We start from the raw sequence: 25,797 nt of genomic DNA, 5'->3' as shown, positions 1-25,797 counted from the left end.
CTTAAGAAGGTTGCACTAATCATTCAAAGTTTTCATTTTTTAAAATATAATAAAAATACAAAAAAAGAAAAAGGAAAATACTGATAATAATTTTAATTAATTTATAATAAAAAATTTAAAACTATTTCATATATATATATATGTAAGATATATTTATGTAATATATGGTACAAATATATATATATATATATATATATATATATATACATGTGTGTAATGAATTATCTAAAGTATTAACTAATAAAAAACCCAATATATATAAACATGATGATTATAGATAAATATATATTGAACACCTTAATCAATGTAAATTAGAATACATATAAAAAAAAAAAAAAAAAAAAAAAAAATCTGAACTATATAAGAAATTACACAACAATATATTAATATTAATTAATAATAATATATATAATAATAGTAATATTAAAAAGGATATATGAAAGTACAAAGGTATAGTATATTCTTAAAAATGAAATATAAAATTAAAAAGAAAAAAGTACATATTTTTTTAAAAAAATATATAACATGGATTATAACATCAAGGTGTCCATAACATTAACCATAAACCTATTCATAATAAATAAATAAATAAATAAATAAATAAATATAAATATATATATATATATATATATATATATATATATATATATATATATTTACATTAGATAAAATAAAAATCCATCTTGTATTAAAATCAAAATATATCTACACACATTTAAGTAACACATATTTTTATAATTGTCCTTTAAATAAATATATATTTATATATTTCCAAAAACAAAAATAAGATGAAGGATATAATATAATATAATATAATATGTATTTATTATGCTCTTCATTTCATTTGTTAAGATATTTTTATTTTATACTATATTTTTTATATTAGTGTATATACAAATTAAAAAAAAAAAAAAAAAAAAATCACAAACCTGAAATACTATCCAACGTAATAATACTGTAGATATATGCTTTAAATTTTGAATTAAGGAAAACATCGACTTAGAAAAATAATATCAAAATTTTTGATATATTTATATGTACAAATAAATAAATAAATATATATATATATATATATATATATATATATAATATTGAGAGCATATCAATTTATTTTATTTTATTATTATTTTTTTTTTAATTCGAATTTGAACAAGTATCACATGTTTTTTTTTTTTTTTTTTTTTTTTTTTCATATTAATATATCTTATACACATTTTATATGTACATAATTAAGATTAAAAAAGAGAAAAGAAATTTCCATATAAAAAAATAAAATAATATAAAATAAAATAACGTTTTTATAAAAGTTCTTGTACCTATTTTTAATATTGATGATATGCTAAAACGCATCTCTTTATATATTATAACAAAAAAATAAAATAAAATAAAATAAAATAAAATAAAATGGATATATAAATATATATATATATATTATTGCTTCTTTTTCACAAATACATGATAACCTTTCCGAAGTATAAATTAGCTTTCTTTAATATTGTATTTGTTTACGCTTATTATAATTTATAAGGATTTTCTTATAGGATTGTATATAATATATATATATATATATATTATATATATATTATGTATATATTATATATATATATTTTTTTTTTTTATGCTTATTAGGTATTATTTCTTTTTATGCATTGTTATTATAATTGTTTGAGTTATTTTAAAAATATTTATTTTATGTTATTCTTTCTATTTTTTTATTTTACCCTTTTCCTTTGTCCTAATTTCTTTTCTTTTTTTTTATAATTATTATATATTGGCTTGATATTATATATATATATATATATATATACATACATATCTATTTTTTTTTATAAGAAAAGAATAAATACAATATCTCAATATATATTATTATATATATATATATATATTTTATTTAGTATAAATTTTTTTTTTTTTTTTTTTTTTTTTTTTTTTTTTTTTTTTGTGGAATATTGAGATTTGTTTAATGTGTACACTATATATAAAGATAGAATATTATTTTTATTCTCTTCTAAAGAATTGTATAAAAGTACATATTTGTTTGTTTTAGTTTTTTTTTTTTTTTCATATATAATAAAACTTACAAATATGTATAATATATATGTATTTATATGAGCTATTTATACTATTATAAAGAATATTTATCTGTGATTTATTTATATATTATATATTATATATTTTTTTAGTCCCTTCATAAAAGAAACATATATATTGTAACATTTTAATAAAATCACTCTCTCTCAATATATATATATATATATATATGATGCAATTGTTTTATAATGTTTAAGTGTTTTTAGTACTTATAAAAATATTATCACAATTTTTTAAGTCAAAATGATTATCTTTGCAAATAGGAATATTGTCTAATAAAAGATAATAAATAAATATATATATATATATATATATATATATATATATATTTATTTATTTATTTATATATTTATATTTGTATATACTTATTAACCCAAAACAAATTGGTGATCATAAATCCCTATCGATGCTATTTACTATTCCTTTCAACTTATTTCTATATTTTTATATTTCTATATTTTTATATTTCTATATTTCTACTTTTCTTTTTTTTTTTTTTTTTTTTTTTTTTTTGTACTATTAATTGAAAATGTTTAGGAGTATCGTTCCTACAACCGTTGGATTAAATAACTGCAAATATGTACATGTAAATATTGATGAAGAATATGATATGTGTAATATTAATAAGGATGTTAAGATATATAATGCTGCTCAAGATGTTTCCAATATAAACTGTAAAAGTATAACACATTTAGGTAGTATTTATAATATTAAAATTGATAGTTTGGAAAAATGTAAAAGTCCAGAAGAAATAGCTATCAAGATATTGAAATCACAAAATTGGGAAAATAAAAGAAAATATACAAATGATGATGAATATTATTATAAAAAGAAAAAAAGAATATCCAATAATATTATGGAACCAAGTTATATAAATGATTCTTCATATTCATTAATAGATCATTGTGATAATATGTACGAACGAAATAATTATGTGAATGAAAGAAATAATTATATGAACGAAGGAAGTAATTATATGAACCAAGGAAATTATTATATGAACGAAAGAAATATTTATACGAATGAATATAATAACCAGTTAATTAATAAGTATGCCATAAATAATAATATGAATAATTATATGAACAATTATAATTATTATAATAATATTCCTTATAATACATTTTCACAAAATCAAAAGGAGGTATACCACAATGTGTCACAAAATAATTATGATCAGTGTCAAAATTATAATCAAACAGAAAATAATAATGAAATTTTATATGATACACATGTAGATCATGATTTAATAAAACAAATGAATTTATTACAATTAGCTTATAAAAGTAGGTTTAAAAAATCAAATAATAAAGTAAAAATTAATGAGACACTTTTGTATAATAATAATAATGAAGCACTACAAAATATAATAAAATGTTCGATGAACAAAGAAAATAATGATCAATATTATGATAATCTTCATTATAATGATAATATGAAGGATAACTATTTACTTAACCAAGGGAAAATTTTATTCAATAATGATTCTACAGAGAAGAAAGGAATGTATAATGTACAACAAACAAATGAACAGTCATTAAATGAAAATAATTATTCTCATGATATGAATTATAATATAAATCTTCCCATCAATCAGAGTCTAAATGGTCCAACAAGTGGTCAAATAAATGAACCTATAAATGAACATATAAGTGAACCTATAAATGAACATATAAATGAACATATAAATGAACATATAAGTGAACCTATAAATGAACATATAAATGAACATATAAATGAACCTATAAATGTCCCAATAAATGACCCAATAAATGTCCCAATAAATGTCCCAATAAATGACCCAATAAATGACCCAATAAATGTCCCAATAAATGACCCAATAAATGTCCCAACAAATGACCAAATAAATGACCCAATAAATGACCCAATAAATGTCCCAATAAATGACCCAATAAATGACCCAATAAATGACCCAATAAATGACCCAATAAATGACCCAATAAATGACCCAATAAATGACCCAATAAATGACCAAATAAATGACCCAATAAATGACCCAACAAATGACCAAATAAATGACCCAATAAATGACCCAACAAATGACCAAATAAATGACCCAATAAATGACCCAACAAATGACCAAATAAATGACCCAATAAATGACCCAATAAATGTCCCAACAAATGACCAAATAAATGACCCAATAAATGACCCAATAAATGTCCCAATAAATGACCCAATAAATGACCCAATAAATGACCCAATAAATGACCCAACAAATGACCAAATAAATGACCCAATAAATGACCCAATAAATGACCCAACAAATGACCCAATAAATGACCCAACAAATGACCCAACAAATGACCCAACAAATGACCCAACAAATGACCCAATAAATGACCAAATGTTTACACAAAATTTCAATGAACATTTGATACCTGTCAATTTAAAAAGTTCACACGATTACGACAAAATAAAAACCTGCACATCAAATATTTGCGGAGATGATAACACTATTCGCTGCCAAGAAAAGGATAATAATATTTTGGAATATGCAAAAAATAATAATAATATATATATTGATCAACCAAATAAAGAAGACCAACAATTTGAGTATCACTTAGAGACATTTTTAGATTTGAATGAGGATGATGATATAATTAATAATAAGCAGAAAATGAAGAGAATAATTAATTATATAGAAGAATATATAAGAAAGGGAAATATAAAAAATATGGAAAGACATAAATTCTTTTTCAATGATAATAAGATAAAATTAATATTTGATAAATTATTAGCAAACTGTAAAAACATTTTGAACATAGAAATAAGTTATAGGAAAAATAAAATTGTGGAAACATATACATCAGAAGATGATATAAGTATGAACGATATAAATAATAAAGACAATGTAGATATGAAAGATATTAATATGGATTATATAAATTATAATGATCAAGTCGATAATGATTCTATGGAAAAAATAAGTGATAAGGAATGTTCAAATTTTGTACCACTTAAAAAAAAAAGAAATAAACATAAAATACAAGAACACAATATAAACAACATAAACAACATAAACAACATAAACAATATAAACAACATAAACAACATAAACAATATAAACAATATAAACAATATAAACAATATAAACAACATAAACAATATAAACAACATAAACAATATAAACAACATAAACAATACTATGATGAATAAATTAATTTTTGGACATTATAATATTTTACTATACTTACTTTTGTTACATTTTGACGTTTTTAAAAATAAAAATATGAACATAGACAATATAAATGATAATATATTATTAAACTTAAAAATTCATATGCAAAATGTTATAATAAAATTATATTTAAATGAAGTTAAAAATAGAGTTATTGAATTTTATAATATACATGAAACATATTTAATAGAAATATATAACATATATGAAAAATGTTTCTTTTATTTATATGACATATATATGTATATAGAAAAATATGAAACAGTATTAGTAAATTTGATAGACACCTGTATGTTAACCTTTCAAATACATCATAATGTCCAAGGTATTATAAAACACTCGATTAATTTATTATTGCGTGTCTTTAAAAATAATAATAGCAAAAAAATGAAAAAATATATTATAGACAATTTACTGATGAATATAAATAATGTTAATTTTAAGTATAACAAATTGAATTTTAAGAATTTCCAGAATAACTCCACTTATGTTCATTTGGTTCATTTCTTTTTGTTGAAGGTCGCAGAGACGTTTTCTTTTTATGAGGGGGATATGAAAGAAAAGTTTTTGGATAGCAAACATAGGGATGCCGAAAAAAAAAAAAATGATCATAAGAAGGGTAAAGATGATAAGAGTGATGGTAGGGGAAATGAATATGAAGATGATAATGTTGACGATGACGATAGTGATTATAATGTTAATAGTGATTATAATGTTAATAGTGATTATAATGTTAATAGTGATTATAATGTCAATAGTGATTATAATGTTAATAGTGATTATAATGTCAATAGTGATTATAACGTCAATAGTGATTATAACGTCAATAGTGATTATAATGTTAATAGTGATTATAGTGATTATGTTGATAAAAAAAAATATAGAAATGATCAACATAAGGAAAACATGAATAATACAACAAGCACTTCAAATTTATCTGAAGATTCTTTTTGTCTATCATTATTCAGTAGCGAAAACGATTATAAAAATAATATTGTTAATAATAATTGTAAAAGTGAAAATGATATTACTGGATATTCAAAAAAAAAGAATTCTAAAAAAAAAAAAAAACAATTTTACAATATCGATAAGGAAGAAAGAAAAAAATATTCATTAAGAAATAAGAAAAAGTTAAATCGTTATGATTATCATAATTTAAATAATACAAAGAAAAAAATATATAATACACGAACAAAAAATAAGAAGATTGTCAGTAGTAGTTTTAATAATACATGTAAAAAGGAAAAATCAATTTTTACCAATAAAAATAATAATTATAAAAAAGCAAAATTTAATATAATAAAAAATGGTTCAAATATAAATATACATCAAGTTGAAGACTCACAATTTATGTGTTCTTTACACAATTTTATGATGAGAAAAAATTTTAAAAGATTAAATAATATTATAAATTATATATTAATAGAAATGATTGAAAATTTTTTGTTTGAAGATAATAAAAATGGTAGAATAATTTTACAACATTTTATTTTAGATCTTATCAAATGTTGTGATAATCCAAGATTCAATATAAGTTCACAATTTATAAAAAATATTATTCATATATTTTTTGATATAATTAATAAAAAGTATGATAATAATATAAAAGAAACTTGTTTATATTTGTTAAGATATATTTTTAAATATATTTTTAATATATATAATTATATTAATAACTTTTCTTATCATATGTTATATTACTTCAATTATACTATCAAAACAAATAAATTTATACAACCATTATTTTATGATTTTAATAATGATTCCTTTTATGAAAAGGATAAAATATTGGAAGACAACTTGAAGAATAAAACTAAAGCTATTGTTCATAATAATAATGAACATAAAAAAAAAAATATAAAAAAGGGTACAAACATAAACACCCAATATAAAATTAATAATGATAAAAAGAGTATAGAAATAAAAATGTCACAAAATAACAAAACATTTAATCATACTAAATGTTGTAATGAACTGAAATATGAAGAGAGAATACTTAAATGTATGCAGTGTCAATCCTTTTATCATATTAGTTGTATTCAAAAAAATAATAATCATATTTTATTCAAGAAGGATACTTATGAGATAAATGAATATGTTGAACCGAATTTATTTTTCATAAATAAGGAAAAGAATAATATATTACAAAACGGAGATATCTTTGATAAAAGAGAAGATGAAAAAGAAGAAGAAAATAATAATAATAAAAGTAATTTAAGCCAAGATAAAAATGGAAATAAAAAGGGAAAGGGAGAAAAAAAAGGTATATATAATAATAATTATTACAATATTAATAATAGAGATAAACCAAAATATATGTCAAAAGTAGTTGATTACAATTGTGATATATGTAAAATAAAAAATTTGATAAAGATATTTATTATTAGAGAGAGTCAAATAAATAATAGTTTCTTAAATTTAATGTTTAAAAAGAAAAAAGAAAAAAATAAAGGATTTTATTGTTATGATAAATTTCTTAATAGCTTGAAAATTTTCATAGTATATTATTATTATATATTGATATATCTTAATAAAGACAAAATTAATGAAGAAATAGATAAGGACAATAATTATGTATATTCATACATACTGTTATTATATAATAATTTTGTTCATGAACAGATTAAAAAGGATAATGAAATAGTTTCAAATACAACAACAAAAAAAAAGCAAATATTACAAAAAAAAAAAAAAAATAAAATAAATAAAATAAATAATAATAATAATAATAATATGAGATATATATCGAATGAGAACAATACAGATGACGAAAAGAAAAAGAAAATTTTTAATTCAATAAATGATATGTTAATTTATGAATTTAAAAATGTTAAGAAAAATGAAGAAATGTGTTATTCCTTTAGTTGTACACATAATTTTGATATATATATAAATCATTCTTGGAAGATGTATTTATATTTTTTCTTTTATGATTTCTTTTGTATAGCATTTAATCAATTATTTTATATTTTATATGAAAATAGTAATAAAAATTTAAGATATTATAGTATATCTATAATAAGTAATATTATAAATGACAATTATTTATATTTAAAAAGTAAACAGACACAACATATATTATTATCTTGTTTAACGGATAATTATTTAAAAGTTCGAGAATATACTTTATATATTTTTTATAACTTTTGTAAACATTTTTTCGATATAGAAAATTTAATTATTTATCAAAAAGAAATTACAACATTATTTGATGATGAATTAAAAAACAAAAAATATGTATGTCATCAAAAGAATGATGAATTATGTAATAGACTAAAAGAAACATCACAAGAAAAAAATAATAATAAAAAAAATTGTACTCTAAATAATAATAATCAAGAAGAATTCAACGAATATAATAATGAACAAATCCATGATAAACCTTATTATGCAGTGAATCAACAAAATCGGGATCATAAAAATATTTTGGATCTAAATGAATACATGACAAACAATATTGTTGAATCAATAAGAAGATGTTCAAAGGATATTAAAATAAGTGTAAGAATTATAAGTGTCAAAATATTAAAATATATTATATATTTTAATATATATATCAAAAGGTATAATGGATCTATTTACAAAAAGAATATTCAAAATTATGATAATCCCATGAAGGATAATCATTCTAATTGTGCCGATAATAATAATAATAATAAATATAATAATAATAAATATAATAATAATTGTGATGTTGAACATGTTCATAATAATTATTACGAACAAAAGTATTTAAAAAATGAACAGAACACATCATGTCCTAATTCACAACAAACAAATCATGAGAATATTACACAAAATTGTAATGCTGAAAATATTTCCATACTTAATGATTTAATAGAAAGATATGTATCTACTTATGATAACGATAACATGAAAAATACTGTTATGGAAATTTTTATTGAAATTTTTTTTATGAATATTTTTAAAACAATCAAAATGAAAAATATATATAGTCATTTCAAAAATGAGAATATTCAAATACATTCCTCTAATAATAAACAAATCGTACATACAGAAAATTATGTTTATTATGAATCATTCACAAAAGATATAGAATCTGACTATAGTCAATCATTACAAAAAGAAGAAGAAGAAGGAGAAGAAGCATATGAGCAACAAGAGCAACGTAGTGATAATAAATATATAAAAATAGAAAAAGATATCTATACCTTATTTATTCATTTATTATATGTTATGAAAAATAAACACAATATAAATATTGTAAACAAAATGCTATCCTACCTTGATAAAAATATAAAAAAATATCAGGAATTATTTGTTGTAATTGACAAAATTTTAGAGGACAAAAACTTAACGCAAGCTGATTATAATAATAATAATAATAATAATAAAACACAAAGGAAAGGAAAGCAAATAGATAATTACAAGTATGCAAAATGTACTGATACAAATTTTTATAATAATAGTATATATGATTATAATTATAATGTAGATAATGAAATAAATACAGAAATGGAAACACAATCTGAACGTCAAGAAGAAGATGATGAAAATGAGGATGTAGAAGAAGAAGAAAATAATAATGTAAAACAAAATGATAACAAAAAAAAGAAGAAAAAAAAAAAAGGTAAAAATAATAATATAAAGAAAAAATTTGACAAGCAAAAAAAAAATCAAAATATTTGTAATACAGGAGATTATGAAAATAATAATTATATAGCATATAATAACCATATGTTAAATATTAAAAATAATGTGTATAATATATATATAAATAATTCCTATAAACATTTAGATATTTTAAATAAAAAAAATATAACATATATTTTAGAAGTATGGATTTATAATTTAATTTGTCTTTTTATAAAAACTAGAAGAAATAGTTTACTAGAAAATGAAACGAGGAAAATTATGAATATTCTAAATATCATTATTGAAATTATTCCTCAATTATTCATAAAATATGTGAATTTCTTTTATCCATATATATATAATAATGATGTATCAAAAGATGTATGTGAATTATTATCTTCTATATTTCCTTATTGTAAATTAGATTTACAGTTGAAATTACAATTTAAGAAAGTTACATTTAACAATTCATTATTATATCATCACAATATATTTATATCAAGATCATATATACAATTATTATGTACTTTGCACACATACATATTTTGTAATTTTGTTTATTTCAAAACATATATAGAAGAATGTTTTATTAAACTGTATAAATACAAATTATGCTTTCTTATTAATAATACTGTGGTACAGCTCAATAATTTTGTAAGAGAGTTCTATTTAATGAAAGCAGAGCAAAAGGAAGAGATAAAAAATAATTTGATAAGTTTATATAACAAGCATGTACAAAATGTTAATCAAAATAATTTAAGAAATGATACAACCATGAATGATGAAGAAAAAGGAAAAGAATCGAATAATAATCTAGAATATAAAAAGAATGAATGTAATGAAAATAAAAATGAATCTAATAAATATATTGATAAAAATCTAAATAATTTATCAAATCCCGAACATTTCTTTATTTACAACATTATAGATATTACATATGAAGAATTTATATACCATTTAGATCTATATAAGAAACATATTTTTGATATTTTTTCTATTACCCACAATGATATAATAAACATTAATAAATATGCATGGTTGATATCTATAATGTGCGAATTTATAAATATGAATAAAATTATTATTAATGATTTGTATAATATAAACGAAACCATACATATACAAGTACAAAATGAACATAAAGAAAAGGAAACGACAAATAAACAAAACATTAAAAAGGTAACAAAAAATGACAAGAATGATAAGGATAATATAAATATAAACAATAATAATAATATAAATAGTAATAGTTATAGTTATAGTTGTGGTTATGGAGAACCCATCCTTTCTGAAAAATTTAATATTCGTTGTCCTAATAATAATATGAAATATATTAAATTATCCGATATTGTAAAAAATGTCCAAGTCTATATAAATGCAATTTTATATTTTGAATTTATTTATAATAAACAAAATGATTATATAAAAAGATGGAATATTGTAAAATTAAAAAATGAAATTATTTCTGAAATTATACAAAAAAAAATAAACATAAATAAAATAGAGAAATGTAATGATATTTTTGATTACAAATTTTATAACGTATCCTTAATATTACTTAATATATTAATTGATTTATTTTATATATCCAATGATATTAAATGTAAATGTTTTTTCTTACATTGTTTATGTAAAATATTATCAAATTATCATAACTCACATTTTATTAATGATCTAAAATTAAGAAATGTATTCTTCTATTGTATTGATGCTTTTTCTAACGCTGCCTTACAAAAAAGTTTTCTTTATTCTCTTCTTCAATTAATTAAGACATATGAACAATTTCTACGAAACAAAAATAACATTCACATTGCTCAAAATCGTAAGAATAAAACAAATGAAAACAATTATAGTACATATAAAAAAATGACACAACTTGTACCAAACGAAAAACAGCAGCTCAATAAAAAGAAAATTAAAATAAATAATAATAAAAATAAATATTTTTCAAGTGATGAACGAACTACCTGCGATGAAAAGGAATATTCCTCCTTTCCAATTTCATGTATTAACCCACAAAGTTACTCTTCTGCAAGTCCTAATTTATGCGAGAGTAATGATAATGAAACAGCTAGCCATTCGGGGAAAAATAATACAAAAAAAGAAAAAAAAAAAAAAAAAAAAAAAATGGGTCAGGATGAAAAAATGAATACAAAAGAATTATATGAAGAAAACGAAACATCAGTTGTAGATATAAAACAGGAAAATGAACTTGTTAAAGGTACACATAAAAAGAAGCAGACAAAAGAAAAAATAGATCCAAACAATTATAGCATTAATGAGAAAAAGCTAAAAAAAAATCATGTAAAATGTCAAAAAAATTATGGTCAGGAAAATATTAAAAGTTATGAAAATAATAAAAATGATGTAAATGGTGCAAATTATGTAAATAATCAATTGGTAGATGTACATAATATTACTAATAAAACAAATGTGGACAAAAATCAAAATAAGGATATTATACACGTTTTGCTTGTAGCCTCACTATTTTCTCAAAAAATTATTGATTTATTAATGGTAAATAAATATATGTATATAGACTGCACACAGGATGAATTAAATTTTATTAAATGCTTAGGTATACAAATATTAAGTCATCTATATAAAGAAGGTTTTATTCAGAGTAGTAAAATATCTCCAAGTATATTTTGTTTATGCTTTTCTCCTGATATAAAATTAAAATCACGTAGTGAAAAGGTAATAAACTGTATCATAGAAAAAGAAAATTATAATTTCTTAAATAACTTAGCTGAATGTTTACAATATCTGTTATTTTATATAATTGAAAATAATTATATGTATAATAATAGGGAATCAAATAATATAAATAATTTGTTCTTATTTAATAAAATCGAATCAAGTTTCTTTAAAACATTGCTTGATATTTATGAAAATTTAACGTCGAAAAAATTAAAAATAAAATATCTTAAAATTATATTGAAAGAAATTGAAAATACTTGTCACTTTATTTTATATGATAAAATAAAAAAGTTCATAAGAGAAACAAATGGAAAATATAATAATAATAATAATAATAATAATAGTTCAAGGCACAAAGTCCATTCTGATCAAAATAAAAATGATGATGATATATATGACTGTAATAATGAGAGTACTATAGATCATAGTAATAATAATAATAATAATAATAATGTGTATTATAATAATACAAATATTTATAATAATCAAGATTTGTCCAAAAATGTTATGATTCATATTTATCCCATAAATCAAATATATTCATATATTATTAATACTTATATAATATTACCAAATAATAAAACGATTAAAAAGAATGGTAAATCAAAAAAAATTAAAGAAATTACTACATCTTCCTTATCTTCATACTCTTCATCATATTCTTCAAACAGTATGTATAATAAAGATGACGAATTAAAAAACAAGAAAAATAACGAAAATAATAAAAATAAGAAGAAAAATAAAAGATCTAAACACAAAGATTTATATTATAAGGAAAAAACACAATCATCAAAAGATGATTCAAGTGTGACAGAAAATATATATGATAATGATAATTATCAAATTAGGGACTGCAAAGATATTATGGAAAAAATACGAAATAAATATAATTATTTATTAAAAGATTATTATATGAAAGTGGATGAATATATATATATTAATTATTTCTTATTCCTATATTTACAAATTCTAATAAATTTAATATCATATTTAAACTTTTCTACATATAATGAAATAGCCATATTGATTCATGACATTAATAAACTTTATTGTATTATATCATCAACAATACATATGGATATCGATGCAGATGATTTTTCAAGAACACATGAAGAATCCTTCTTTACATTTAATGAACATATGAAACAATATACGAGTGTAAATGATATAAATGTGGAAAATGAAGATTATATGTCTATTAATTTAAACTTGAACAAAGTTAAGTGTTTTGTTATGGCCATTTTAAATAATCTGACGAACAATTTAATAAAACATTATGATATAGACACATCAAAGTAAGATGAAAAATAAAAATGTACAATATGTATATATGTATATATATATGTATATATGCATTTATTTGTTTATTTATTCATTTTCACCTTTCCAACAGATTAAATGAATTAATTGAGGAAGATAATATTAAGGAAAATAAAATAGAGGATGAAAAAAGAGAAGAACCAAAAAACAATATTTTTAATTATATGGAATATATATATGAGTGTATTGAAATATTTATTGAAGATAATAATACAATTGTTGAAAAATATTCTAAGTGTCATTTAAATATCCATAATTTAAATAACGATTATATAAATAAATTGATAAATGTAACATAAAAAATTAAAAATTTTTTTTTTCAATATGTTCAATTATGTATTATTATTATTATTATATATATATATATATATATATATATTTTTTTTTTTTTTTTTTATTCTTTATTTAGGATGGAAAAAATAAAAAATTTGTACAAAAGAAAAAACAAAAGGAGACAGCTAAACAAAGACGTTTAACATTAAAAAGAAATAATTAAAAATATATTAAATATATATTTATATAGAAAAATTAGCCCTTACACATTTATTTTGTTATGTCTAAATATAAAATATATATATATATATATATATATATATGCCTATTGTTTAATTAAATTGTAATTTTAATTATATCATTTTTTTTTTTTAATATGTAATTTTTTGTTCCCATAATTGTCACATATTATTTCATTTTATTTTTTTAATAAGGCATAAATAAAATTACCTTTTGTAAGTATAGCTTCAACATGGAATTATATTAAAACACTTTCGAGTATTTTTATGAATATTTTATTTTAATACATATATATAAATATATTTATATTTAATTTCCTGATATATATTTTTTTTTTTCTTTTTTTTTTTTATTTTGTTGTGTACACATATATATATATATATATAAGTAATAAAAATGTATGCTATTTGATGGAATTTTTTTTTCTCTTGTAACATTTCCATAAAGGAAGAAAAATACAAATAATAAAATTGAAACTTATTTGTATTGGTATATGTATAATAACTGTTGTTTAATATATATTATAAATATATATATTTTGTAAGTTTATATAGAATTTACATAGATTGTAAAAAATAAAAAATAGTAATTTCTTTTTTATATAATTGGAATATATTTCAAAAGAAAAAAAAACTTTTCTTGGATTTATAACAATGTATAGGAAAATTCACAATTTTGTAAATAAAAATTTTATAATTTTTTATCATTTTGTTCTTATTAATATGCATAAGTACCTCTTTCTGAATCGTTCTATTTTGTAACATATATATATATATATATAATAATATATATATACATTTAAAAATATATAATATAGAAAAATAAAAATATAATATATAGATACAATATATATATATAATATATATATATATATATATATATTATAATCCACGTCATATATAATTATATATTCATATATAATAATATTCAATCATTTTTGTTAATAAAATACATTATATAATAATTATATTATATATACAAAAAATATATATTAATATATATAATATATATAATATATATTTATTATCTTTTGTATTTGAGTAAATTTATACTCTTCATAAAATAAACATTTATTATATATATGATATAATTCCTTTACATTTTTTTTTTTTTTTTTTTTCCTATTTACTTTTGTGAATTATATATTAATATCTGATTATTCTTTTATTTTGAATATAAAATAAATTATAAACTGTTCTCAAAATTTTATATTTTATATTTTTTATGATTTTATTATATTATATTATATTATGTTATATATTAATTTTTTTTTTTTTTTTTTTGAAGAATAAATATGTACATAATAACATTTACATTTAATGTAACTAATATATTTGTATAATTATGAAAAGAACATTGTAAGTATAACATGTTATACTAACGAAATACATAAATGTTATTTATATATTGGAATGTATATAAAATAAAATGAAATTATATGGAACATTAAATATATAAAGAATAGTCTACCATACGTATAGAATATTTAAAATATATATATATATATATATATATATATGTATTAATTTTTTTATTTTTTATTTTTTATTTTTTTTGTTTATGTTACTTTTTTATCATATTATTTAATTATATGATATGATTTTATCTTGAACCATACGTTCATTAATTAATTCATTTATTAATTATATATATAATATATATATATATATATATTGTTATATTTGTAATTTTATATAATAATTTTATTATTTGTTGATATGTATATGTTTATATAAGTATTTCCAAGTTGAAATGTATAATTTACACTTATTTAATTATTTATTTATTTAATATATATATATATATATATATATATATATATATATATTTTTTTTTTTTTTGAAATATATAAATATTATGGATTTTATAAAACACCTAAGTGACAATGACAAGATCCGTAATATATGTATTCTGGCCCATGTAGATCATGGTAAGACAACATTAGTTGACAATTTAATTAGTTCAAATAAAATAATAAGTGAGAAAAACATTGGGAAAATAAAATACTTGGATAGTAGAGAAGATGAACAGAAACGTCAAATAACTATGAAAAGTTCTAGTATTCTTTTAAAGCACATATATAATAAAGATTATTTAAAGGACATGCTTATTGAAAATAAGGATAAGAATAAAAAGAATAATAATTTAAACAATAATAATGGTATTTATAATGAGCATGCTGTTGAAAGGAATATTGATAATAAAATTAAAGACAATATAAAAAGTAATGATATAAAAAGTAATGATATACAAAGTAATGATATAAAAAGTAATGATATACAAAGTAATGATATACAAAGTAATGATAAACAAAGTAATGATAAACAAAGTAATGATATACAAAGTAATGATATACAAAGTAATGATAAACAAAGTAATGATATAAAAAGTAGTGATAACATAATAAATAGTGATAATATTAATAGTGGACAAAATATACCAAAAGAGGAGAAAAATAATATGGATACTTTTTCAATAAATATAATCGATACACCTGGGCATGTGGATTTTTCATCTGAAGTATCTACATGTATCCGTATATGTGATGGTGCTTTAATTTTAGTAGATTGTATTGAAGGGTTATGTAGTCAAACAAAGATTGTATTAAGACAAAGCTGGAAAGAAATGATAAAAACTATTTTAGTTATAAATAAAATAGATAAATTAATTACTAATCAAAATATGGATAGTATAAGTGCTTATGAACATATTAATAATATTATTGAACAAGTAAATGCTTATATTTATCAATTATATATTGAAGAGAATATGGATAATGAAAATGTTGAAACCAAAAATGAATTAGAGAAATATTCCTATTCCCCTTTAAAAGGAAATGTTTTATTATGTAGTAGTATACATTGTTGGTGTATAGATATGGATATTTTTTGTTACTCCTTTTGTAAAAAAATGAATATTGACACTTCTAATTCGGATAAAATTAAAAAATACATGTGGAATCAATATTACTTTAATGTGAAAGAAAAAAAAATATTAAAAATACCTAACGAGACATATACAAAAAATCATAACAACAACAACAACAACAATAATAATAATAATAATAATAATAATAATAAAAAGAATAGTTATGGTAATTATAATAACACAAATGATAACGATTATAATAAAACAAAGAAAAAAAAGAAAAATTTATTCTCCCTTGTTGTACTAGATTTCTTATGGAAAATATATGATATTACCATAATAAATAGAGATGATGAACAAATTAAAAAATTATGTAGAGAATTAAATATATGCGATTCATTTATAAATAAAAATCAACAAAATAATTTAGAAAATAATACATATATATTAACTTATATTATGTCACGTTTCCTAAATTTATCGAGATCCATATTTAATGCATGTATTGAAATATTCCCATCTCCAAAAAATATTGATGAAAATAGACTTTTCAAAATTTATCCATCATTATATAATGATGAAATATATAAACATATTATAAACTGTTCTACACAAAAATTTACAATTATCTATATATCCAAATATATATGTGCAAATTTACAAAATAATACTTTAGTTGGATTTAAAGGATTCTATGATAAAAATACTTTTCTATCAATATGTAGAATATATTCAGGAATGTTATATGAAAATATGATTTTATATATATGTGGGAAATCTACTAAAACTATAATCAAAAAAATTTTTATATGTATGGGTGGAGATTTAATACCCATTCGGTATGCATATGCAGGTAATATTGTGGCCCTATATCTTTCCATAATGTATGACGATATAAGCAATAACATAGGACATAATTATTTAGAAAATGATGAGATAACACGTGATCTAAATAATATAAATAATAAAAGAGAAGAAAGCCACTTTATGCGAGATAATGTACATATAAATTGTAATAATAGTGTAGAAAAAAATATGAAAGAAACAAGTAATCATAAAAATGATATAGAACAAAATAATAGTAGTAACTATAGCAATAATAATAATAACAATTTGTTGTATAACAAAAATGTGGAACATGCATTAAATAGAAATAATATAAATATGGAACATAATAATACAGGAGATTTACAATATTTATCAAATACTTTAATGAATTTAATAAAAAATAAACGTAATAATAAAACAGAACATAATATATTTTTAATGAATAATGATGGTATATTTTTAAATAAAAATATTACCTTGTCAAATTATAAAAATGCCGATTCATTTATATTACCATTTACTGATACTTGTTCTACTATATTGCACACAATAATTGAACCAAGAAATATTCAAGATATGAATAAATTTTTATATGGTTTAATTTTATTATATACATGTGATACTTCTATAGATATCGATTTTAATGAAAAAGGGGAATATATCTTAAAATTTTGTGGAGAAATACATATGCAAAAATGTTTATCCGATTTTGTTAATATTTATAGTAATATAGAAATTAAAACTTCTGATGCCAATATTTCCATACGTGAAGGAATCCATGAAAATTACATAAAACTTAAAAGAAAAAAGAATAAAATACCTGATAATTTAAAAATTCTATATGATTACTATTTAAAAATACAATCAACTGTAGGAGTAACAGAATGTTCTCAAAAGAATCAAGACAATGATATAAATAATAATATGTTATGTAAAGATACTTTTAAAAATCAAAATGTAATTAATGTTATGAATAATAGTATTGATGATAATAATATGGATAAAAATAATTATATGATTTCAGAAAACATATTTAAAAATGTTCCTATAAATAAAGATAATCATTTTTTAAATATTTTATTTAATTATAATAATAATACCATATGTCATAAATTAAATAATGATGCTTTTTATCTGTTCGTAAGTGTATTAAATATGCCAGAAAGTTTATTAAACTTCTTTGACAAAAATTATTCCAATATTCAAACCATATTAGAAAACAGATCTATATCTCCACAATTTTTAAATTATAATAAAAATGATTTATCGTCAATAAATGAAAATTTTATGTATAAACAATGTTTAATTAATCTGGAAAAATATGTAAATGAAATATGTTTTTCCGACAAAATGTATTCTGATAATATGACAGATGAGGTTATGAAGGAAGATATTCAAGAGGAAAACAAAGATAATATGACGAGTATTAATGAAAATAAGGATAGTACTGAAAAATTAAATATGTTAAAAAAAAATAAAAATTATCACTTGGAATTATGGGATATATGTGTACAAAATGGAAGTATTACATTGTTATATTTAAAAAAATATTATAATAAAAAAAATAATAACGAATATTTACAAAATAATATTTTAACGAATGATAAATATAGAAAGGTTATAAATGATAGGTCGTTTATAGATACCTATTTATCGGATAATAATAGTGATATAAATATATATTTGAATAATATATGTCTTGGATTTAAATTGGCATCAAAATATGGTCCCATAGCACAAGAGCCCATAAGGTATAAAATGTGTATATATATATATATATATATATATATATATATATATATATATATTTATATTTATTTATTTATTTATTTATATTTATTTATATTTATTTATTTATATTTATTTATTTATTTATTTATTTATATTTATTTATATTTATTTATTTATATTTATTTATATTTATTTATTTTATTTTTCTTAGGGGAACACTCTTTATTATTGAGGGACTTATTATTGATGAAGAATCCAAAGATGAAATGTTCGAAGATGTAAATAGTAATGAAGAAAATACAGAAGAAAAAATTAATGCAGGTAATATCATTGCATTAATGAAAGAGGCATGTTTAAATTCTATGCAACAAAATAAATTAAGAATATTTGAACCTATGTTAAGATTAAATTTGACATGTGAAAGTACTGTATTAGGAAAAGTGTATAATGTATTATTAAAAAGGAGATGTTCTATTTTATCAGAAGAAATAAAAGATGGTTATTTCTTATATTGTATTGATGCTTATTTGCCTTTATTCAATTCTTTCAAATTAGCAGAAGAATTAAGATCTAAATGTTCTGGAAATGTTATTTATGATATTCAATTTAGTCATTGGAATAAATTAAATGAAGATATATTCTTATTAAATGATACATCAACATTTATATATGATGAGGATTTTGATGTCAAATTAATGGAAAATACAGCAACCGATATTGTTAACTATATTAGGAGAGCAAAGGTAAAAGAGAAAAAAAAAAAAAAAAAAAAAAAAAAATATATATATATATATATATATATATATATATATATATTTATATATGTATACATTTTTCTCATTATATATATTTTTTATTTTTAAATAAAATTTTAAATGTATATATTCATCCATATTGTTAATTATAAAAATATGTACGTCATCCTTATGTTGAATAATACATTTATATTCTTATTTATTTATTATATATATATATATATTTAATATTTTACTTTACAGGGATTAGAAACAAATGAAAAAATTATGCAAAAACCAGAAAAACAGTGTACCTTAAAGAAATAGTTTTGAAAAATAAAATATAAATAATAAATAAATTAAATTATACATTAATTAGTTGTTTTTGTATATATATATATATATATATATATATTTTGTCTTATATTTAAAATTAAAATTTCTTATTCACTTTATATTTTTTATACCTTCTTAATTTTTGTTCAATTTATAAATTTTTAGGTAAAAATAAACATATAAATTATATATATAATATATATATATATATATTTTATATTACACATTTATTCAAAATATATATTTATTATTGTTTATTATGGTTCCATATATTTCTTTTATTTTGTTTATTATTTTATTTCATTTTTTTTTTTATGTGAATTGTTAAAAAATACACTTTTTTAATTTTTTTTTTTTTTTTTTTTTCTTCTTTTTTTTTTATGTATATTGCTTTTATTTATATTTAACACTTTAAAGAATATTTGAAAACTGTATAATTTATTGAAAAACAAGAAAAAAATAATAAGAATAATAAAATATTTATGTCTAATTGTTTTTATTTAATTATTTACATAAACATCAAACAAAAAAAAAAAAAAAAAAAAAAAAAAAGACAAATTGAAATGAAATGAAATAAATCAATATAAAATAATATATAATACGTATATAATACGTATTTAATAATTATAACTATAAAAAAAAAAAAAAAAAAAAAATTATATAAATCTTGATTAATTAAAGACATATATATATATATATATATAATATCTTATTACCATATAATAAAAAATGAACAAACTGAAAACACCTTTTTTTATTTTCTTTTTGTACTTTATGATTTTATTTTATTTTATTTTATTTTATTTGATTTTTTTGGATTATCATATTTTATTCAAAACAGCTGTTATACTATTATCAACTATAAGTTTTTTTTTTTTCTTCTTTTTGTTCTTTGATTTAGTTAAATCTTTTTTAATAAGATTATTATTTAAATTATAACTACAATTTGTATTATTTGTACATTTTGAATTCTTATCTATATTTGTACAACACTTGAAACCCCATTTGTTTTTTTCTTTATCATAATAAGAACCATAAATAGATCTATGATTTTTTAAAAATATGTCTTCATCATATTTTGATCTTATAAGTATCTTATTTACAATATTTTCATTAGGGGTAGTTTCATTTGAAATACTATTATGTAAAATTTTTTTTTTAAAGGAATTCTCCTTTTTCAATTCGTTATTTATATCATATAATATATTGTGTACATCATTTTTATTTTCTTCTTCATTTTTTCGTAATTGTTTTTTTAATTCATATAATTTATATTGCTCTTCTCTTTTCTTTAAGTATTTTTCTTCTTCTTCTTTTCGTTTTTTTTCATTCTCCTCAGCTAGCCATACTCTCTCCAAATTTTTTATATTACCTAAATGAAATAATATATATATATATATATATATATATATATGTATATATTGAAATAATGAAAAGGTAAATCATATATGGTTATCATATATTTATATATTCGTCTTATATATAAATAACAATATCATAAGTTTATTAAATAAATATAATATATATATATATATATATATTTATATATATTTATATATATTTACATACCTGGATGAAAATGCTTATGATTAATAAATGAAGCACTTTTATTTCCTATTTTGTTTATCCACATTATTTTGATGTTTTCATAGCATAAAAAATTAAAATAAAAATAAACATATATACAAAAGAAAAAGAAAAAAATATATGAAATAAATTATATCTGTTTTCTTTTATTAACATTCATCTTTACAGAAGTCTGATTTAAAAAAAAAAAAATAGATATATTTTTTACATATTTTGAAATTTTGTTTTTTTTTTTTTTGTTCAATTTTATTTAATTGGCAAAATGAATTTACAATTTCAATTGAAAAATGAATAGTTTTTTTAAATGAATTATTTTGCATATATATATATATATATATATATATATATGAATATATTTTTAAAATTATATATTTATTAAAATTAAAAAAAAAAAAAAAAAAAACAATAAAAAAATGAGAAGAGTATTATATTATATATTAATAATTACCCTTTTAAAATGTATACAAAATAAATACGCTTTGTTATATAACAGTATTAATTTTATTTATATGAAATTTTTTTTTTTTTTTTTTTTGAAATTATTAAATAAGGACATCTTGAAAATTTTTTACTTGTAACAAAAAAATTGATAAATTATTTATATTAATTTTTTTGTTAATGCAAATTATTCGTTTCTTAAAAAATAAAAAATATTAAATGATGAAAAATCCTTCCTACATTTTATAAATAAAATATAAAGTTTTTGTTTTAATATTAACTTTCAGACGACTCAGATCCAGACTAAACAAAAAAATAAATATAAATATCAAATAATGGAAAATAAAATAACAAAAATATATACATATATATATATATATTTCCTTTTTTATTAATATAATACCTCTTCTATGTCATATTTCCACAAATTAGTATTGTTGTAGACCATATTAATAGTATGAAGAAATAGCTGTAAAACATATATGTATAATAATTTTTGATATAATTATTATTATAAGTTATCTTTAATATTTCATTTATTTTTTGAATAAATAAATGTTTTTTTACCTTCTTTACGTTTTTTCCTGTATAAGCTGAAGTCAGCCAAAGTTGAACCATATGTTCATTACTAAAAAAAAAAAAGGAAAAAAAAAAAAAAACATAAATATATATATATATATATATATATATGTATTATTTATATAAAATGAAATTTACATAAGAATATTATTTTTATTTCCAATAATTCATAATACTTACGAAAAATTTTCTGCTTCTCGAACTAAAGCACAGTTTTCATCTGCTAAATCTATACAAAAAAGGAAAAAAAAAAAAAAAAAACATGTTAATAAATGTAACAATTAATATAATGTGAAAAGATAGTTTGACATATGTCTATATATATATATATATATATATATATATATATATATATATTTATTTATTTTATTTCTACGTAAAAATGTTTTAAACATTTTCATATTTTTTAATTTTCATTCATACCAGATTTATTTCCCACAAGAGATATAAATGGTTTCAGCGTCTATAAAAAAAAAAAAAAAAAAAAATTAAATACGAATAATTCTTGTATATATCAAAATTTTAATCTGTTATTGTTTTCTTTATTTTTATATTTTATTACATAATATTTTTCATAAATACTAGACATATTTAAATATATCATTTTAACATATTCAAAAGTTGATGGATTAGTTAAATCGAAAACAAGAAAATATGCCATTCTTCCTAAAATAAAAAATTATGATACATTAAAAATATACACATAATATTATATATATATATGTATGTTTGTATGTATATATGCATAAATTTTTTATTTGGATGATATATTTTATAATTATTATAAATTATTACCATAACTAATAGAATTGTAAGGATCATGTGCCTGGAATGGAATACACGGATTTTCGAAATAACTAAACACAGGATTCTTCATGTTCTTACTATTTGTTGTAACTATAAAAAAGCAGATATAGTTATTTATATTTTTAAACATGTATAAGGGTTAAATTAAGATCATTAAATAAAATGAGTTACAGATATATTTAAATTATAAGTAATTATATACATATATATATATATATATATATATATATTTTTAAAATACGTTTATACTTTCTTTCCTCATCATATTTGTAAAATTATTTATGTCAACATCAACAGACGTATCTTCTATTTCAACACAGAAAGCTCTATTTTTATCCTTATGAACTTTATAATATATCCTTTAAAAAAAATATAATATATATATATATATATATATATACAAATTAAGACATATTTTATTTTAATTCTTGATATTCATAATTTCTTTTGCCTTTTATTTTTATTTTATCCACATATATATATATATATATATATATTTAATTTACATTGGTAAGGGGGTATGTGAATAATTTGTGAATATTTCATTATTCATAATAGAATTTATTAAGGATGTTTTTCCAGTATTTAAATATCCTACAACAGTCAACTGCAATAATATCATGTTTTATTTTATAATCATTAAATAGAGATCAAAAAAAAAAAAAAAAAAAAAAAAAGGAAAAAAAATATACAATATATATATATATATATATATATATATATTCTAAGCTATATTTCTATTTTCATGAAATAAATTCAAAATTTCTTATAATGGATAATTGTATTTCGAACAATACTAAGAGAAATGTAACATACTAAATAATGTTACATATAATAAAAACTTGTATTATATACAAGACACATATTTTTTATTTTATATTTTAAAATATTTATAAAATACAAAATTGTATAAAAAATATATATATATATATATATATTATATATATATATATTTTTTTTTTGAAATTCACGTTATTATAATGTTTTCATTTTATATTATATGATTTGATATTTTTGTTTTTTTTTTTTGAATTACACGTTATTATATTTTTTTATTTCATATTATTTTATTTGGAATTTTTTATTATTTGCTTTTTTCTTTTTTTTTTTTGAATAAATCTAATTCTTTTAAAACAACCTAAAAAAAAAAAAAAAAAAAAAAAAAAAAAGAAAACCTAGTATGTATATATATATATATATATATATATATTTATATGCATAAAGGTGTAAAAATATAAAATAGGAAAATATAAGACTTAATACTTATGTAGGTATTTTTTTTTTCATTTTAAATAATATATAAAATAAAAAACATACAACATTAAATATATAAAAAATAAGTAAATAAATAAATAAATAAATATATATATATATATATTTATGTATGTATGTTTATGTAATATGTATAATATTTTGGTTTTATTAAAAAGTGAAAAATAAATTTAATTGTCTTTTCTTTTTTTTTAT

The 25,797-nt window shown here is 18.1% G+C and overlaps 4 protein-coding genes across 4 annotated transcripts; 2 read left to right on the top strand and 2 right to left on the bottom strand.

The window, feature by feature from the left end:
* Window positions 1-2,620: 2,620 nt before the first annotated feature.
* Window positions 2,621-14,405, top strand: PF3D7_1348400 (conserved Plasmodium membrane protein, unknown function; the record flags this gene model as incomplete). Its single annotated transcript, XM_001350161.1, has 3 exons — window positions 2,621-13,884; window positions 13,983-14,199; window positions 14,319-14,405. The coding sequence occupies 3 exons, from the start codon at window positions 2,621-2,623 to the stop codon at window positions 14,403-14,405; spliced, it is 11,568 nt and encodes a 3,855-aa protein (XP_001350197.1).
* Window positions 14,406-16,279: 1,874 nt separating this feature from the next.
* Window positions 16,280-20,910, top strand: PF3D7_1348300 (elongation factor Tu, putative; the record flags this gene model as incomplete). The annotated part of the gene is made up of 3 exons (XM_001350160.1): window positions 16,280-19,869; window positions 20,061-20,592; window positions 20,848-20,910. 3 exons carry the CDS (start codon window positions 16,280-16,282, stop codon window positions 20,908-20,910), a joined length of 4,185 nt encoding a protein of 1,394 aa, XP_001350196.1.
* An 830-nt stretch (window positions 20,911-21,740) lies between these two features.
* PF3D7_1348200 (step II splicing factor, putative) lies at window positions 21,741-22,552 on the bottom strand (the record flags this gene model as incomplete). The annotated part of the gene is made up of 2 exons (XM_001350159.1): window positions 21,741-22,291; window positions 22,489-22,552. 2 exons carry the CDS (start codon window positions 22,550-22,552, stop codon window positions 21,741-21,743), a joined length of 615 nt encoding a protein of 204 aa, XP_001350195.1.
* Window positions 22,553-23,220: 668 nt separating this feature from the next.
* On the bottom strand, window positions 23,221-24,952 carry PF3D7_1348100 (GTPase, putative; the record flags this gene model as incomplete). Its single annotated transcript, XM_001350158.1, has 9 exons — window positions 23,221-23,247; window positions 23,348-23,413; window positions 23,512-23,572; window positions 23,704-23,752; window positions 23,947-23,986; window positions 24,086-24,189; window positions 24,319-24,420; window positions 24,580-24,689; window positions 24,837-24,952. 9 exons carry the CDS (start codon window positions 24,950-24,952, stop codon window positions 23,221-23,223), a joined length of 675 nt encoding a protein of 224 aa, XP_001350194.1.
* Window positions 24,953-25,797: the final 845 nt, after the last annotated feature.

Source organism: Plasmodium falciparum (assembly GCF_000002765.6).
Source record: "Plasmodium falciparum 3D7 genome assembly, chromosome: 13".
Classification (NCBI taxonomy): Eukaryota; Apicomplexa; class Aconoidasida; order Haemosporida; family Plasmodiidae; genus Plasmodium; species Plasmodium falciparum.
This window is presented reverse-complemented; position numbering and strand designations above follow the sequence as displayed.